Genomic DNA, 19,449 nt, shown 5'->3' with positions numbered 1-19,449 from the left:
ACACACACACACACACACACACACACACACACACACACACACACACAGTAATTAGCATTCATATCTAAATGAATCCACCTAAAGACAACTGCTTAATGAGAAGCCAGGACTGACATAGACAGCAGCATCAGCAGCACCATGAAGGACTCTTGGATGACATAAATGCAGTATCCATCATTGAGATGAACAGTAGTTCCATCAGGGCTGCTGTTCATGGTGTGTCAGATACTTCTGTCATAGAGTCAAAACATTTTTGTCAAAAAATGGAGTCCTGGCTTTTTGTTGGTGCCATTTACGCAACCCAAGTAAGACATGGTGTTTGCTACCACATGAACTTTGCCCTCTGCAAGTTATAGTCAGGGGGAGTCAACTCATTGATCCATGACGTCTCTTAGTGTTACACAGACGCTACATCACCAGTGTTTCTACAGGTCCACACTGGTCTGGGTTAAATTAACACTGTGTTACAACACTAGTGTCTTATCTCAACAATTTGCAGTGGGATTTTAACACCACATCGACTCATTCAATATTCAACACTAATAATGTCATTTTACAGCGCACATTTGTTTCTTTAAGGTGTCCTATTCTCTACAGATTGTTAATCCCCTTGAGACAAATTTGTGATATTGGAGTATAAATAAAACTGGCTTTTCTTTTTTTACACGAGATGGACAGGTGTGTTGTAAACTGTTTACAATCTAGTGTGTAGCACTACAAGTGTCAACTCCACATTTCCCCTTTACACCCGTTGTAAACATGTACTCAGTATGTTCCCACTGAGCACCATTACAGAGTTTAATTACAGTCCAAAAATCACTTCACATTTCTGATTTCCTTCCTGAAAACCTGTTAAAGCTGTCTGTAATAAATCACATTTGATCAGAATAACTATTGTTGTAAGAACTATAAATGGTCAATTTGTGAAGTCTTACACAAACTGATAACATTATCTCTACTACTATCAATCCTATCACTCCTAGAGTTATAATGAGCCCTGGGCATATTTAACAAAATCAAAATGAGCAATGCAAATACAAGTGAGAACAAAGGCAAAAGGTTGAAGCAATTATATGAACCGTATGTACAAGGTCAGTAAATTTGCAGGCTTTGATAACATCTTCTCTTCATCTAATATTTGACTTTGTAGGCATCACAATGTTCACCGTCAATCAGAAGCTCACCGACAACTAAGTAGATAACACAGTGTGTTGAAAAGGCATGGGACGATTATACTGGCCAAAATAATTGCAATTCACAACATTATCTTGTTAGCCATCTAATTAAAACTCCTAAAGTAACATTCAAACATACTAGAATCACTTTACATTCATTCTGTTAAAGAAGGAATATTCTCATTGCATCACAGAGGACATCTTGTTTTAGTAAACATCCTCGTAGTGAAAAACAATCTTAAATAAGATAATCATAAATCATAAGGTCCCCCTGCATAAATAAAGGATGAATAAAAAAGGGCACATTGTGCTCACATTTAGCAAACATGCCAGCACCTCACCACTATCAGCATCACTCGGACTACATTTTGTAACATCGGGTTTTGAGCAGTGGCGGGCCGTGTGTTTCATACCTGGGCCTTCAGTGCTGTCCTACTACAGTTGAACCACCTCCTAATAACCTCATTATGACGCCACAGCTACAGTTATTTGTTTTGTGTAAAAAAACGCATATTCACACAACACTGCAACGTTTGAAGAGTGAAATAAAATGTTACATGAAGCTCAACACCTATGAGGGCTACAAATACACTAACTGCAGAGTGCAGATACATGAATACGTGCATGACGGGATGCTTCGTTATTAACGGAGAATGCATAGAGTCAAAATCAACGTAATTAACACAATGACAAGAACAAACTCACAAGAACCAGTCACATATATTTATATGACAACAAAGCATGTAGAATAACATAAAACCCAAATAACACGACTCAACAGGCCTCTGCACATTCCAGCAAAACTGCGGCGCTAAAACACGCATTCCGCCACAAAAATGAACACAGTAGTAACGCTACTGCAGATGTATAAACACAAAAGCAGTTCACTTACCAAAGCTGCTGTTCACTTAAAGACAAAGTCCATCCTCCTTTCTTTGATTACAAAGAGTTTAATACCACGGTTGTACAGAACATCGGTGCGTTTGAGTTTCAGCAAGAGGTCCTTCTTGATTCATGGATGCCATGCGTTTCAGGGCTTAAAAATGTCCACTCGATAGAGGCCGCAGATATTGGGATTGTCGCCGCCAAACATGTCAAAACGCTAAAAATGTAATGTGACGTAAAGTCTTGCATATCTTTAAACTTTAACTATAACTACTACAATCCATCGCACCTGGATGGACCCGGTGGCTCTGTGAGAATCACTTTCTTTGATTTTTCCAGTGCATTCAACACCATCCAATCACTGCTACTGAGTGAGAAGCTGCGGGTGGTGGGGGTTAACTCATCCACTGTCTCCTGGATCACTGACTACCTCACAGGCAGACCACAGTTTGTCCGACTGGGCAGCGTGCTGTCTGATACGGTGGTCAGTTGTACTGGAGCTCCACAGGGAACTGTTCTGTCTCCCTTCCTTTTCACCTTGTACATCACTGACTTCCAGTACAACTCTGTGTCATGCCATCTGCAGAAGTTCTCTGATGATTCTGCAGTGGTCGGGTGTATAATGGACGGATGGGAGGAGTACAGGGCAGTAGTGGATGACTTTGTGGAGTGGGCCGGTAGAAATCACCTGCTTCTGAACGTGGCCAAGACCAGAGAGATGGTGGTCGACTTCAGGAGGAAGACGACGGCTCCACAACCGCTAAGAGAGAGAATCTATGGACCTAAACCCCAGAGAAAGTCTATGGACCTAAACCCCAGAGAAAGTCTATGGACCTAAACCCCAGAGAAAGTCTATGGACCCAAACCCCAGAGAGAATCTATGGACCTAAACCCCAGAGAGAATCTATGGACCTAAACCCCAGAGAGAATCTATGGACCTAAACCCCAGAGAGAGTCCATGGACCTAAACCCCAGAGAGAGTCTATGGACCTAAACCCCAGAGAGAGTCTATGGGGTTTTGTCAAGAGGAAGATGAGAGACACCAGGCCCAACAATGCAGACGAGCTGAAGGCCGCTATCAAAGCAACCTGGGCTTCCATAACACCTCAGCAGGGCCACAGTCTCATCGCCTCCATGCCACGCCACATTGGTGCAGTAATTCATGCAAAAGGAGCCCCGACCAAGTATTGAGTGCGTACTGTATACTGTACATACTTTTCAGTTGGCCAACATTTCTGTATTAAAAATCCTTTTTTAAATCGGTCTTATGTAATATTCAAATTTTCTGAGATACTGAATTTGGGGTTTTCATTAGCTGTAAGCCATTATCATCAAAATTCAAAGAAATAAACGCTTGAAATACATCACCTTGTGTGTAATGAATCTATATAATATACGAGTTTCACTTTTTGAATTGAATTACTGAAATAAATGAACTTTTCAATGATATTCTAATTCATTGAGATGCACCTGTTATTACATAATTAATAATTAATAATTATTATAAAAAGTTCATCTATTTAGTGGATATCTGAACTAGAATCACTCTACCGATGAACTCTGGCTTTTACATTTACAGAAAGTCTTAAGTCTCCTTAGAGACCAACAAAAATTGCCATAGCTGACTATATTTCAAGTCATCTCGGCGGGGTATTGGGTTAAGTTTTCAGCCAGCAGCAATCATGTCTCAGTTGAACTTCATAGACTATGAAATCGCCTCTGCAAAGTGATGCCTATTGCCCTAAAGACATTCAAATCTATCTGGTCAGACACTCACAAAACACATGGTGCAATCCTCGAACCTTACAGGGTGTATGGACATGCTAATTGTGCATGTCATTGGCTTGTTGACTGCAAACCATGCCTTCTTCATGTAAAGGCTGGATGAAGAATAATTAGGATAACCTACTTAGTGAGAGTACTTTGGTAAGCAAAGATAAGAATGGACAGGCATATTTGATCATGAATTCTAACCTGTTGAAAAAGCTGGTAGACTGTAGCCAGACAACCCAAAAAAGTGCATCTCTTTAGTGGATATTTGAACAAGAACTCTAATCATTCTACCGATGAACTCTGTCTTTTACATTTACAGAAAGTATTAAGTCTCCTTAGAGACCGACAAAAATTGCCATAGCTGACTATATTTAAATATAGTTATTTACATCAACAATTAATGTCTATTTCAGAGCAGAGTAAACCCTTTCAGTCTGTTTGAAAGAAACATTTAGATCAATTCAAGGCATTACGGGCAGAAACCTGGGATGGAAGAAACCTCCGGAAGACTGAGAAGAAGGATGGGGATGAAATACAATAGAATGAGTGTCTGATTAAGATAGTTGTTCCTCCACGGATTGTATTGGACTTGCAGTTGTAACAAGTTGATTTTTTGACATTAACTTCCACACAGACGATGTGTGTGACGTTACTGTCTGTGCCGCTGTGTACTGAGGAAAAACTATCATCGTGTGTAACCGACAAAAAAAAACAGAAATTTTAAACTGATTGGCCAAGTTTTTTTTTTGCCAGACACATTTACACACCCGGCTGTTTCGATTGGCAGCCGATCATCTCTAGAAATGACACATGGAATATAAACATGTATTTTATTACCCGCTAGCTGTTTCAGTTGCATTTTCAGCTCCGCTAAGGTTTATAATGCAACTCAGATGTTTCATAAATGCATTGTATCGTTCTAATCAGACCAGCAAGTGAATAACTATTTCTTGAGTCAGCTAATGTTTTTGAATTTTTCCCCATCTACCATTCATGAATTTAATGTAGGCACTAATGAAAATAACAAATAATAGGTCTTTCCAAACAAAGTAAGAGCCAAACCTGCGTTCATCTGCTACAATCCAAAGTGGAGCGTGCAGAGACTGGATGTTCAATTGACTGTGAAGTGCAGCTTAATGAACGCGCTGAAGCCACAGGCCCCTCAGGGCGTCTTCACACCAGCCTTTCGCTCGAGTTGAACCCTGGAGCGGTCACCCTGGAGCGGTCACCCCCTCTGTAGCTTTGGTGGGGTTGTTTGGTGTGAATGCTGGACTCAAACTCTGGTGTGGAACAAACAACAGCTCTCTGGTCTGCCTCAATTGGTGGTCTTGGACCGCCAACAAGACAAAAGCGATGGCGATAGACTTCCATAGGAAGACACAGACCACAGCGCTGGGCATACACGGATTGGATATTGAGATGGTGAGAACATACCTGGGTGTTCACCTCAACAATAAACTGGACTGGTCAGACAACACAGGTGTTCAGTAAAAAAAGGGCCAAGTCATCCTCATTTGCTGAGGAGACTGAGATTGAGTGTGCGGGACACTGTTAAGAACATTTTATGACGCATCCTCTCTGCAGTGTTCTTCTTGGGAGGTGGAAGCAGGGAGCGGGACAGAAAGACTCAAAAAAACTGTTTTTTCGGACTTGCTCCGTCTTGATGCCATAGAGGAGGTGGGTGAGAGAAGGGTGTTAGCCAAAACCTCTCACCCACTGCATGAGACTGTAGGGGCCTTCAGCAGCTCCTTCAGTAACAGGCCACGTTACCCACAGGTCCTTCATTCAAACGGCAGTCAGGCTTCTTAACACAATGTAATCACTGCTGTCTGCCACTACCACCAACCACACAACCCAACAGCCTATGCTATGCAAATTATATATATTGGGCAATAATATTTATTCATGTTTTATACAGTACAATGCTACACACCAATTTTCTTGTGCAATACGTTAGTGCAATAAGTGATAAGTGAAAGCTGTGTATATGTACTTTGCTATGCTATTTTATTTGTAGTTGTTTTTTATCCAACCTCATTTTTATTAATCACTCAACCACTTTTCTTCCTTTCCTCTTAAGACTACTGAGCTGTGATAACAATTGAATTTCCCTGATGTGGGATCAACAAAATTCGTATCTGTTGTATTTTATCTTAAAATGTGCTCAAACTGCTTTTTTAGTTACAGCAACAAAACAGTAGAATGTTTACTACCACGCCCTAATTTCTCTATATAAAGAATTACGTTTGCTGAAAGGTTTATCATGAAGAAAGCGGTGAAGTTGTTGTAAAAGAGAAAAGCACAGTCCTTAAACTGAAAAACAACTACTGAAGAAAGTGAGACAATAGTGTCCGAGATGGAAGACAAAAAAGGCACATTTTTCCAAAATGTTTCCAAGGGAGTGATGATGCTAAAGAAAAAGGAAGCTTGGGCTGCGAGGTGGTGAATGTTGTGTCCCCTGAGATACGGACTGTGGCTCAGGTGAAAAAGAAATGGTTTGATATAAGGTCATGTGAAAAAAAGAATAACAGACCAGACGGCAAGAAAGAAACAGGTGGAGGAGGAAGACAAGGACCGTCTGATCGGTCAGCCCAAGACGAGAGACTCAACGCGTTATTATCGCATTAACGCATTCATTAATTAACGCCGACAATTATTTTATCTCGCGTTAACGCAGTTTTTTTTTATTATTAAGCGGACATTTTTAACACAAGAACCGGCCGGCCGGCCGGTCGCGATCGGTGAACAGTCGTTTGTGTGGCTTCTCTTCCGTCTCTTCCCGTTTCCTTCACCTACATTCCCCTGGGTCCTAAGTCCCTCCATGTACAGCTTCTTATCACCCTCTATGTACCAACGTACATTTATAACAAATACCACACATAATACGGTAATCAGCGTTGCATATGTGTCTGACCAAAATAAGAAATTATTCATTTAAATTATTTTTTTAGAGTTTTTAAAATGAATTTTGCGCTTAACAATGCAATTAATCACAAAAAAATCATGCGATTAAAAATTGTAATCGTTGCCCAGCACTAGTTCTAATATTAGATGCATCTATTCAAAAAGTATTTGTTTACATTAAGACAGCTGGCCGGGTCTACATCATCTGTGTGTATGCATGGTCTGAGGCAGTTCTACATTTGTTCGTAGAGTAAGAACAAAGTCAGGGAAGAAAATATTGATAAATCCAGGATTTGTGCGTAAAACGCTCACACTTGTGTACTTGTGTGCGTATGCGCTGATTGTGAATCAGGCCGAATATCCTACATTCTTTTCTTTGGTAAGACAGGTCAAGGTACACAATTTATGAACAAGGTTCTCATACCAGAAGGGTGGCTAACAGTCAGCCTAGTGGAATCTCATCCAGCCCTGTTGTATTTCTTGCACACACCATTCAGGGCAGCTATCAGTGATTAAAGGCCAGGAAATCAATGGCAGAGCTGTGCCCCTCATGATAGCCTGGTCCCTGGGCAATAGAGGATGTGCAGGTTCCAGTGGGATGTGACCTCATTAGACCAGGAACAATAACCTGGATGCATAGTCTGAAGAATTATAAAAAAACTAACTAATTGCAATTATTTGGACTGATATTGCAATTGCTACATGATTTGCGATATTAGAATGACATATTTTCATCATTATTCTCTTTTTCATTGAACAAGATATTTAAATGTTTTCTGAGTATGTAGAATATGATGTGTAGGCCGAGACATCACTGCAGACTACAATATATAAAACGAAATGGTATTTTCAAACATTTCGCAATACTGTGCGTGCTGTCTGTGAAACTGCAGTAGTAGTATTGATAGATTGATGCTATATTTTGTGACTGTGTATAGTCAGAGATGTCTTCTTGTCAGGAATCATTTAATATTGCTTGTGAATATAATCTATTTAATCTTATTTCCATATATGTATTTTGTATGTAGCGTGTGTCCTTCAGCTAACTTCACTAAATCCGTCATTGTCAGCTCTATCTGGGCCGTCAGAAGCCATTTACTGTCAGCTGATTGGATGCAAACATTTTAAGTAATAAGAGGAAGCGACACTTTGCTTCCTGAGACAACGGCATTAAAAATGTTTGAATCATGTCCGTTTAGGGTTTCCGTAGAGTAGGCCATACTGCCATTTCAATACAATTTCTATTCATTGTGCAACCTAATGCATATAAAGAGTGGGAGCATTATGAATTTACAGAGTATCCCCATTCACATTTTACTTTACTACACTACAGTGATTTGTTATCGCACTTCCATAATGTCGGGGAACAAAACAAACCTACAATGTTCAATACTGAAATAGACATTTCGCATAATTCATTAGAACTTCCCTGCATGTTAACCTCCACACCTAAAGTCTCAAAGATCTTAAGCTGAGCCAACCCAAACAACATCCCTATGACATCATAGTTTGTCAGACTAGACAAAGATCCTCCAGAGCCACAGAAGACATCACACTTTCTGCAATAGTACTCCTCTGTAAGTCAATTGAAATGTGAAACTGGTGTAGTGCCCCTTTAAACAATGTTTTAAACAATGTTGGATTATCTAATGGATAATCCAACGAGCCATGTGATCATAGAAAAGAATGGAATGTATTGAATAACTACTGATATATGACTAAATAGACGGTGAAATACTAAACAGCTGATCTGTACACAATGATGTCACTCTCTCTGCAAGTTTTTGTAGTTGTGCATTTTCAGTATGTCAATATCTCCACTCTGTCTTCAGGGATCCTGTATCAGCGCCTGTTGACGTGCCACTGCCCTGCTGTGACCAGAAGCTAGCTAAGTGTGAACCAGCATTCACCTCAATCACTACATTTAACCAAGAGCTGGAGGAGACAGAGTGGTGTCTTCACATCAGTGTGCTGTACCTTTTTGTCTTTCATGGTTCCGTCAGGGTTGAGTCTAAAGCCGCCGACGTTGATGGTTTTCTTTGGGTCCACCTGACTGATTGAGTAGTTCAGTTCATCCACAATTGCTTTGCATGCTGGGAAACACAGGTAAACCTCAGTGATGGCAACAAGACAAGCTGTAGCTCATAGGGAACATCAGTTGAGACAGTACACGTAGAAGTTATTTAGAAGGTCATTCCTGGTAACGAAAGAGTGCTACATGTCACTATCAAACTGAACTGACTAACTCGTCTGATGAGCTGCAACAGGCATCTGTCCAACACACTCATACTTCAGAGGACAGAGTTTCTGATCATATTTTATACAATATAATATATAATATACAAAATACCAGCTGAAAGTAATGAAAGCACGATTAGTGTTGAATACAAACATCTGTCTTTTTATCGTCTGGATTTTATTGTTGGATTTTGATTCATTATTCTTGTTGGCACAGACGGTCAGCTGAAGCTTCGTCATGTTCACTTGGGATGAAAGTGATCGGTGAGCCAAACCGATTTTGGGAATTTTAAGGCCAAGACCAAAATCAATATTTGAGTTAAATACATGACCCAACAATAATATAATAATATAGAGGCCAAAATGCATTGTATAAGATAAATACATATCGTAAGCATTTTTGAAAAGTATCTCTCAGATATGGTTACTGTGACCACGACATAGAGCAGTGTTACCGGTGCTCTCTGGAGGACGGACTGCTGAACGGAGACATAGAGCAGTGTTACCGGTGCTCTCTGGAGGACGGACTGCTGAACGGAGACATAGAGCAGTGTTAACGGTGCTCTCTGGAGGACGGACTGCTGAACGGAGACATAAAGCAGTGTTAACGGTGCTCTCTGGAGGACGGACTGCTGAACGGAGACATAGAGCAGTGTTAGCGGTGCTCTCTGGAGGACGGACTGCTGAACGGAGACATAGAGCAGTGTTATCGGTGCTTTCTGGAGGACAGACTGCTGAACGGAGACATTGTTTTGGGGCATGTTGCACCACTAACTACTGCTGTTTATTGACCAACGTATACACTGATACAATAGAGCTGTGACGTGCAAACATTGGGTGATGTTACACAGTAAAGGTTAGATCTTCCACAGCTCCTTCCTGGTGTAACGTTGTGCTCGTGTGTATACGGAGCATATTACAGACATTAAGGTACAGCTGCTGACAGTCTGACCTTCAGATAGAATATAAAGAAAGATCGCAGCAACTCATTTATTCTTTTTTAAATGATGCTGAAAATGAGTTGGCACAACAGTGGTTGCAGGTAATGTTTTTGTTCAGCCCAGATAATATTCATATGTATCAACAAACTCAAAACCAACACCTTCAACGGTGTTAATAGAGAGGGAATGGACCTTAGTGTCACTGGGTCAAATAGCATAGCAGTTTCAAACTTCAAACCTGACAGATTGAATGTCTGTTAAATAACTTGACTGGTCACATTACGACCAGCATCATGGTACAGTTAGAGCACCGGGGACTTACCAGAGCAGTAGATCTCCTTGTCCCTCTTCCCCTGGCTGCTCCTGGTGAAGACAGACAGCACCATCACAGTCATCTGAATAATCCATGAGGCCATATTGGTGACCTAACAGGACAGGCAGACAGTTATACTGAGAGTCTAATTAGACCGTAGCACATTACATCCCATCATCACGTCTTTTATAAAGGAGTTCAATGAGCAAAACTGCCCTTTTCCATTCAACTGAATTATTCGCCAGCACATGAAGTGAGTCAGAAAATCTCTCAACTACAATCATTTACTAACAAACAGCTGGAAACAGATGCTTACGCTTTTAAGAAAATGGATTTTACAATTTGCAGCTGAAATTAATTCACTTTTGGACTCTGGGTCAATTTTGGATGAATTCAGGAATTATAACAATGTCAACAAAGAAGCGTTTGGAATTTGCTACTGCTCTGAGCTGTGCCTCGGACTAGTTCCTTCTCCAGAGCAACAGGGGCAGAGGCTCATGGGAATCGTAGTATTTAGAGCCATTCGCCAAAATGACAAAGAGCAAACCTGATTTGTCAGAAAGAAAGTGCACATAATTCAAACTGCTATGAGCGTTACATTATCCCGCAGAGTCCTGACTCTCTGTGTTCATTCAAAGAAACAAAATGAAACGGGAACACAGAACGGAGAAACACTTCAGGAACCAGGGGCTCCTTCTCTGTACTTCTATTTGTATTAACTGTCCACATACCATCATACGTATCATTTTGATTCTTTGATGAGCTCTCTGACTTATAAGAGAACAGACAGTTACAATTTAAATTAATTTGGAATCATTTGTAATTTGTAGTCACCAAAACCCAGTAAAGGTGGAAGTTGATGCAACCTAACAGGTGGAGTAAAAGCGGATGTGAGGGATATGTAAACTCAGTGTCTGCATGTCCACATAGTCCTGAGATTCTAACTGGCCAAAGAAGAGAGACGGCCTGTTGGGTGGATGCTCATTGTTCAGGGGCTTTAAAGATGCGTGTGATCTGGCTATGCTGCAAACAAATGAGTGCAGCATTTCACCTCTAATACTGGGTCCATACAGTCTAAATCAGAGGTCTTCAACAGGGGGTCCACGCAGGTTTTGGTTGATTAGACAATAAAATTTTTTTTTTTTAAAATAAAATAAAATAATTCTCAAAACATGAATCTGTCCATTATTTTAATAGTTCAGTATTGTATGAAAGATAACAGGTATGTTTATGCATGGCAGTGGCACAAATAGGCCATCACTTATTTTCGTTTCCACATTTATGTTTAAAATAAAAACGTCAATTTGAATAGCTTGTATGATGATTATCATGCTATTGACAGACAATGTTGATATTGGCATTGTTATCAGCTGACAAGGTATGTTTATAAATGGCAGTGGCACGGCCTCCCTACTCACTGTACCTTGCACATGTTTAAAATAACATGAATATATGAACCTGTGTATTATTTGAATAGCTTAGTATTGAATGCACAATAAAGAGGTATGTTTATACATGGCACTAGGCCCAGTTTAATATAAAACAATTGTATACAATATATATTGCCGGGGGTCCCTGCTCCATCTCTCTATCAGTTTGGGGGTCCTTGGCCTGAAAAACGTTGAAGACCCCTGCTCTAAAGGATTGTGCTATCAGGTATCACACACTCAAATATTCAGGCATGCAACAGGAGTGACAAAGATTTAAAGCCCCTCACTCTCATGAATCACGCTGGCGTCCTATTTCACATTCAAAGAGGCCAATTTTGCTTAAAGGTGACAAGTTTGCGTGTTTGAGATTTAAAGGTATTCCAGCTTCTAAAATTCAGTTTCAAAGCATACAATGAATGTGAGTAACTGTGTAGCGTTCCCATTACATGTGTGACGGGAGGACCTTCTTTAGGAACCAATGATTCCCTCATGTATCAGCTGCAGCATGCTGTTGTTGTGTTTATCATTAAGCGTCTTTACCTTTGGTGCCAGTCTGGATTGAAACATCCGCCTCACCCTGATGTGTAAGCAGTGGTTGGCTGGAGTGAAGGTGAGACACAATCACGAAGGTGTAATTTAGGATTTAAGCAGAATGCAAAGTCCACAATTCAGTATTTAGCTAGCAGAGTTTTGGGGTCACAGTTCGATGTGTTTGAGGTTTACTGGGAAAAACAAATAATTAAAGAGCACTTTGGATAAATAAATGTATTCCAAAACATCTCTGAAATTTCATTTATATCTAAATGTCTATTTTGACTGATGTTGCATTTGTGGTATTCGAGACAATAATAATTTATTTTTTGTCATTATTGTCATCATTAATAAACATTAAAATGATTCTGTTTTTGTTTTGCTGTGATCTGAACCATGGGCTTTCACATGCTCTCCTGTCATTAGTTGGCCTTAGATGGGACTCACGTTTTTATTTACACCTAAATAGTTGCTCAAAATGTTGATTTTAAATAACTAATATTACATGTGGCAAAACAATTACATGTGCATACAAACAACAATTAAGGCGGAGGTTACATTACAATAAAGAAGATCACCCTGGACTTTGCTTGGGTCCAGACCCTTGAATGCGCTCACTCCACCGAGTTCACGTGGACTGCGTGTGAAGAGTTGTCAACTATGTATGATGTCGGGCAACCCTAAAGTGGCCTGCATTGCCACGTGCACGCGGACAGGTGACACGCATTTGCAGCCTCTCCATTTGCCTTCCTTGTTAGCTCAGGTTAGGTTACTTTAGCCATTGCAAAGACAACTCTTGGCAGCGCGTGCTGCACACAAACGCCTCACTCAGTGATAACGCTAGAGGTGTTCAGTCAGTCGTTTGATGGTAGCAGATGGTGACTGCACCCGAAACCTCTGGCAGTGTTGTACCGCTCAGCCTGCGGGCAGACGTGCATCGTGTGTTCTGTTGAAGAAATCTTGGAACACATGTGGGAAGTAAAGCAAACAAGTGTACACTGTGACAATGAAGTGCAGTTGGGTACTTCGGTCAAATGAGAAGAACAGGAGAACCAACATGAAGTAGACCTAGGATCCTAACCTGTGGTGCTTGGTGTATTGGGTGCATGCCGAAATGTGGGCTGACTCGAGACAAAACGTAAAACCTATTTTATTATTACGCGAGACCAAATGACGTTCCTATATTTGGCAGTAGTGCCCGCGGTACATATCGAGGCTGTGGGGTAGCTGGTCGGCTAGCAGGTAGCTTGTCTTACCTGTCGATGAGAGCAAGCTAGTCAGCTGGCAGCGGACGCGGTGTTGTGACTAACGTTACAATGACGAGCTGTCGTGAACTACTTTTTCTGTACATGCTTAGTATCTCACCACAACTCACTGACAGCTTCATTCACACTACTAGTGTTTACTTTCCGGTCGTGACTTCCAACGTAAAACAAATTTTTAACAACATTTTGCAATACTTGAGTATGACACGACTATACTGACTATGGTAATAGATGTGGATTGAGAAGACACTTAACATGAAGACAGTAAGTCCCAGTAAGTACACATTGATTATAGGCCTACTCCATACGAGACGAGCTCTGCTTTAATCTTGAAGGCACAGTGACGTCTCGTGTCCCTCCGCCTAGTTCCGTCTAACTTGGCGCGGTTGTCAGTGCAGCGTGTGTCTTTACGTGCCCGGCTGTTGTGGAGCCACGTTCGGTCGGGCACCGGTCTGCTCAACCAATCATGTTCCAAACTCACAGAGCACAGACCAATCACACCGCTACGTGTCTCAGGCGGTGCGTTCCAGAACGCTGTCGTAGAATAAGGAAATGAGACTTCAATTTCTGCTAACAAATACCAGAATATAGATTATTAATATGGGTCAATATATACAATGTAATAAATACAACGCAATCTAATTACCATGCCCCAAAAAATCCTCTCCCTGTTATGGTTAGGTAAATGCAATGAACAGATGTAAGCTTTAATAAAAACAGATTTTATTTAAGTATAAAAGGTTCCATGCAAATTAAATGTATGCTAAAATTAAAAAATAGATCACATTAAAACACTACCTAAAAACATAAAATCTCTCCTCTATGCTGGGGTTAATCAACCAATACACTGTAAATCTTTCTCACTTGTGTGCATGTGTGTCAGTGAGTGTTAGACGGGGAGCCAGGTGGTGTCTTCACAGGGGATCTGACCTGGTTTCCCTCCTACTAATTGAATGTTGTCTATAACATCAAGGTAGAGATAAATGTCCTCAGTATATCATGACGTGCAGCGCTGCATGTGAAAGGTAGAGTCAGACTAATCCGAGCTGGGTAAAAGCTGTTAGACAACATTTAACAGAGGTTAGCAAAAGTGTGCTTTTGAGTTTTAGGTAGTGGATTGTAAATAGTTCACTTGTAATGTTGTTTTGGAATCTCTATTTGAGAACAAATACGAATGATTTGTGCTCAGCGTTGCAGTCTTTTAGATACATGTACATTAGAGACATTTAGATTACTTTTGCAAAGTAATCAACATTTTTTTAAAAGAACAGAATGCATTCAACACATTTGTTAGACCTCAGGGAATCACACAATTATTTTTGGTGAGTTACAATGTATGTAAACATGACTTTTGTCTGTTTACAAAACTCCACAGGTCAACTTTAACATGGATCACCCACAACTTCCACTAAATCCCCTATGATATCCCTTATCAGGACAACACACGCGAGAAGCGACACGGTTGCAGCGTTATGATGTCGTCGGCACACAAAAAAAGGCTGTTTCCACTCTTTTACTATTACCCCTATGCAGATCTGTCACTGTTATGTGTGATCTTTATTCATGCAAAAATCCAACACTCCAGGTGCAACAACAACTGCAAAATGCAACACAGCTCAGGTAGCTACTAGGGGTGGGAATCACCAGAGGTCCCGCAATACGATATTATCACGATACTTAGGTCACGATACGATATTATCACGATACTGCGATATTATCACGATACTGTGATATTATCACGATACTGCGGTATTTTTACGATACTGCGATATTCTGAGTATTGCGATAACATATATTGCGATTTATTACTTTTTTCAACTTCAAATGATGTCCCCAAAGGAAAACTGTGTCAACATGTTTTATCTAATAAGATAAAGTTTTCAGTCTGTTCATCTCACTTCAATCATTTTTATTGCAGCAAAATAGGATTGTCAAGCAGACAGGCTGACCAACAATGTCATAAATGTTGCATAAACCTGACAAACTGAACTGTTTGTATTACTACATAGTCCAAGTTAACTGAATGCAAACGTGTCTATAACTTATATAAGTAGGATATAAGACTTATATAACTCAGTATAACTTGCGATGCGTGGACGTCGAGGGCAGAGAGACAGTTATGCGCTGCACTCTCCCCATGAGCCTGGCTACTGTTCGCAGATTTAACCCCGTTGTGAGGCCAGATTGAGCGTGTGAGCGAAACACTTCACATGCAGGAATCCCGCTAACTGAACGGCAACGCCCACGTTAGAAGCGTTGTTACAACCACCAGGTTTTTGTCGGCAATCCCCCATCTTGTGCTGCAGGAGGTCTGTAATGTTTGCCCCGGTGTGACTTATGTGTACTGCTCTAGTTTGGAGAACGTGAGACAGCAGTCACCAGTCCCGAGATATTGTGTTGTTATAGTCACATAGGAATCCACTGCGCTTGACTTCCACGCATCGCAAGTTAATGCAACTCTTTCTGCTGTACTTGAAGACTCCTCAACTTTAAGCTTAACTTCTGTAGAGCTTGGGCACGACTGTGTCGGTGAAAAAACGCCGCGACGGTGTCATATCCATGCGTCATATCCATGCGTCATATCCATGCGTCATATCCATGCGTCATATCCATGAGTCATATCCATGCGTCATAACCATGCGTCATAACCATGCGTCATAACCATGCGTCATATCCATGCGTCATAACCATGCGTCATATCCATGCGTCATATCCATGCGTCATATCCATGCGTCATAACCATGCGTCATATCCATGCGTCATAACCATGCTCCATATCCATGCGTCATAACCATGCGTCATAACCATGCGTCATATCCATGCATCATATCCATGCGTCATATCCATGCGTCATATCCATGTCCTTCCCTTCCTTGTTAAAAAATCCAAAATAAGTCCAGACGTCTGATTTAAACGCGGATGGTGCATTTCTGATTTCTTTCTCCAATGTCGCCATCTTTGTTTTGATCAACTTCCTACCAATCACGCTGACCCGGCACCTCTGCTGACCTCACCAGAAAACAGCTCAGCACCATCTAGTGGACTGAAAAAGCAATTGATTTGATTTTTCTAGTACATTTTTTTTAATAGTTTATATAATAAAAGATCGATTCTTAGCGTCCGTGTATCGATACAATATCGCCACGCAAAATATTGCGATACTATGCTGTATAGATTTTTCCCCCACCCCTAGTAGTTACGGGCGAGACGACCCCTCTGCCAGGTTTCCTCTCAACTCGTATCTTGTGCTCTCATTGGCTGTGAGACAAGCTCCCAACAGATCCAGATATTTAGCATGCTGAAATCTGGAATGCATCCGCGGGGCAGAGCCTCTCGACTTGAGTCTTTGAGTAGTTCACAGATGCTCGAGTGCCGATTTGCGATTTGCCTTTGGGACTTTTGTCCATGAGCTCCAAAAACTGTCAGCGAGAGGAAAATCAAGGCTTAAGTTGTGTCGTATAAACTGAGAATTACTTGACAAACAAAAAGTGATGATAAATTTGAGATGAAATTGAAGCCTTCTCTATTTTTTCACTCTTTGCTAATGCTAAGCTAACTTTATCTTTAGTAGCACTCTCTAAAAGACCGAAAACAATATTTTATTTCACAAAGAGCCAGTAGATCATTTTAATGGATTGACATTGCTAGGCAACAGCTTGGGTTCATGTTTACTTCCTGTCACTTGATGTTATTCACATACACTGCAACAAGGATTATATTAAAGGTCATTACGTCACTGAACTCTTGGTGCCACGCCGTTAGTATACATGTATTTGATTGTAATGGAGTATCTTTGTTATTACTGACTAACCAAACATCAAACTCTTAATGATATTTAATAATATTCAGGAGGGCTAATGTCAGCCTTTTCTCTCTATCGTTGTCAGGAGGTGGCACCAATTGCCACATTTTATAAAGCGTTTTGGCCGTCGCCATCTTGGATCACGGCTATCAGCATCTTGTTTTCTGAACGGAGGTGACCATATTTGGAATGCGGAGGAGTGACGTAGAGACACCGTATACAACTCTGCTAGCCGCAGCAACCTGTCAATCACAACGTAGCCTCGCCCCAAAGAAAACTCCGCTTTACAGTCAACTCTAAATGGAGCATAATGTACTAAATGAACATCATGCTGTATTGAAGAAGACTTGAAACTAGAGATTGAGACCATAAACTCATGTTTACAATGTTTACTGAGGTAATAAATCAAGAGAGAAGTAGAGTCATTTTATACAAGACTTCCATATAATCAGACTTATTTTTGAAACCAGAGGAGTCGCCCCCTGGTGGTCAGTAGATAAAATGCAAGTTTAAGACATTTCTGTATTGGCTTCACTTTACAGAACCGGAAGTTGCCGTTTGGTAAAACCATATTCTGTAAATCAAAAGAGCAGATTCAGAAAACTTTCAAGAAATGTTTCATTATAGGCTATTTGTTCAACAAATAAAGATGGTATGACCAACAACTTTCTAATCGTTGCACTCCATTATGATTTGCCCAGAGAACCTGATGTGGAGAGATTGAGAGTACCGACAGATTGTGAGAAGTGCCGGTACCGATGAGTACCTGCCCACTTCAAGGACTGGTAATGCGTCTATAAATCTGAACCTTTACACCGGTACTTGTTACTTTGTTTGTCAATGAACTAAATTAGCAATTGCACATTGTTTCGCTAACGTTAGCCAGCAATATCTCTGTTGAGATGTCCTACATTCATTTGGAGATAAAACCCTCAACATTAGCCAGAAATAATCCTTGTAAAGGTGTAAAACAAACAGACAGGAAGCTGCAGTGTTGGTGAGTTATAGCAAATTGTACAGCCCTTCGAGCTTTATCTCTGTCATGACTTATGTGTGCTAGCAAATCATGTTAGAAGACTGGTATGAAGTAAACCACTAAGGCAAACTGCAGGCAATTGTTGCATACAATGCCTGCAGGCAAGTCTTATATTGATCTAACACAGACAGGCCATATCATCGAGTCCAACCAGTTATACTCAGAGCCATTAATAAACTGATTTGGTCAGCAAACTAGTTTGGTCATGTATCATGATGTAGCTAACTTGAGTAGAGCTATATGCAGCTGCTGCGGAGCCATGATCTGTTTCGAGAGCAAACAACAAGGAAAACAAACATGCACATTTAGATTCAAAATATCAGTCAATCACATAATCACATAATTTACTTATTTTGATTTGTGTAAGAGAATTCTTTAGTAGAAGGTTTAGTAGAACACAGTCATGATGAATGAAGCCCTCTGAGGCAAATTTGTGATTTGTGATTTTGGGCTATACAAAATAAATTGAATTGAATTAAATGAAATGATGGGTTATAGTGGGACTTGCTATGCCAGCACAATTCATTTTAATAGAACTAGCACTAAAGTCTGGTACCAATGCAAAATTGGAATCCTGTCTCGATGACGTAATGACACTTTCTTCTTTTATACATCAAAATCAGAATCGGTTTATTGGCAAGTATGTTTGGACATACAAGGAATTTGACCCGGTGATTGGTGCATGACAATAAACACAGTGCAATAGACATAATTAAAAATAGACATGAAAATGTACAACAAAATGTGATAAACAAACAATCAATATAAGAGTCTGTTAAAATAAGTCTGTTATTAAAGTGTCAAGTGTATATTTAGGTTGTGAAGAAGAATTGTCAGTTGGGGTCTCGGGCCTTGTTGATGAGCCCGACTGCTATAGTATGGAGCAAATCAGCTGCTCAGCAGAGCAAAGGATACAATGGTACCTGATGGTGATGGAGGAGGTGAGGATGGACTCAATGATGGCAATGTAGAAGTGCACCATCATGGTCTTTGGCATGTTGAACTTCTTCAGCTGCCTCAGGAAGTACATCCTCTGCTGAGTCTTCTTGGTAATGCAGCTGATGTTCAGCTCCCACTTTAGGTCCTGGGTTACGATGGACTTACTGTACTTGCATTTACTGTATTCATATTAGTTTGTTGCACTTATTGTATTCAT

General features: G+C 40.5%; 1 protein-coding gene and 1 non-coding gene across 5 annotated transcripts in view; both read right to left on the bottom strand.

The window, feature by feature from the left end:
• The window catches only part of cnpy1 (canopy FGF signaling regulator 1), a 40,078-nt gene extending 26,229 nt beyond the window's left edge, over window positions 1-13,849 (bottom strand). For 2 of the 4 annotated variants that reach the window (XM_031874957.1, XM_031874961.1), the window contains exons 1-3: window positions 12,200-13,849; window positions 10,239-10,341; window positions 8,715-8,830 (exon numbers count right to left, since the gene is read on the bottom strand). In XM_031874957.1, coding sequence (XP_031730817.1) covers window positions 8,715-8,830; window positions 10,239-10,341; window positions 12,200-12,226 — 246 coding nt within the window. In that variant the 5' untranslated portion in view covers window positions 12,227-13,849. Of the gene's footprint in view, window positions 1-8,714; window positions 8,831-10,238; window positions 11,354-12,199 lie in introns of those variants that run through there. The other 2 variants (XM_031874958.1, XM_031874960.1) reach the window with 2 other exon arrangements.
• Window positions 3,651-3,791, bottom strand: LOC116398567 (U4 spliceosomal RNA). The gene has a single exon (XR_004213765.1). It is a non-coding gene; the product is annotated as a U4 spliceosomal RNA (small nuclear RNA).
• Window positions 13,850-19,449: the final 5,600 nt, after the last annotated feature.

This window comes from Anarrhichthys ocellatus, unplaced genomic scaffold (assembly GCF_004355925.1).
Source record: "Anarrhichthys ocellatus isolate YVR2014 unplaced genomic scaffold, GSC_Weel_1.0 scaffold85, whole genome shotgun sequence".
NCBI classification, from domain to species: Eukaryota; Metazoa; Chordata; class Actinopteri; order Perciformes; family Anarhichadidae; genus Anarrhichthys; species Anarrhichthys ocellatus.
The sequence above is the reverse complement of the archived record's forward strand: the minus strand, read 5'-3'. Positions and strand labels throughout refer to the sequence as shown.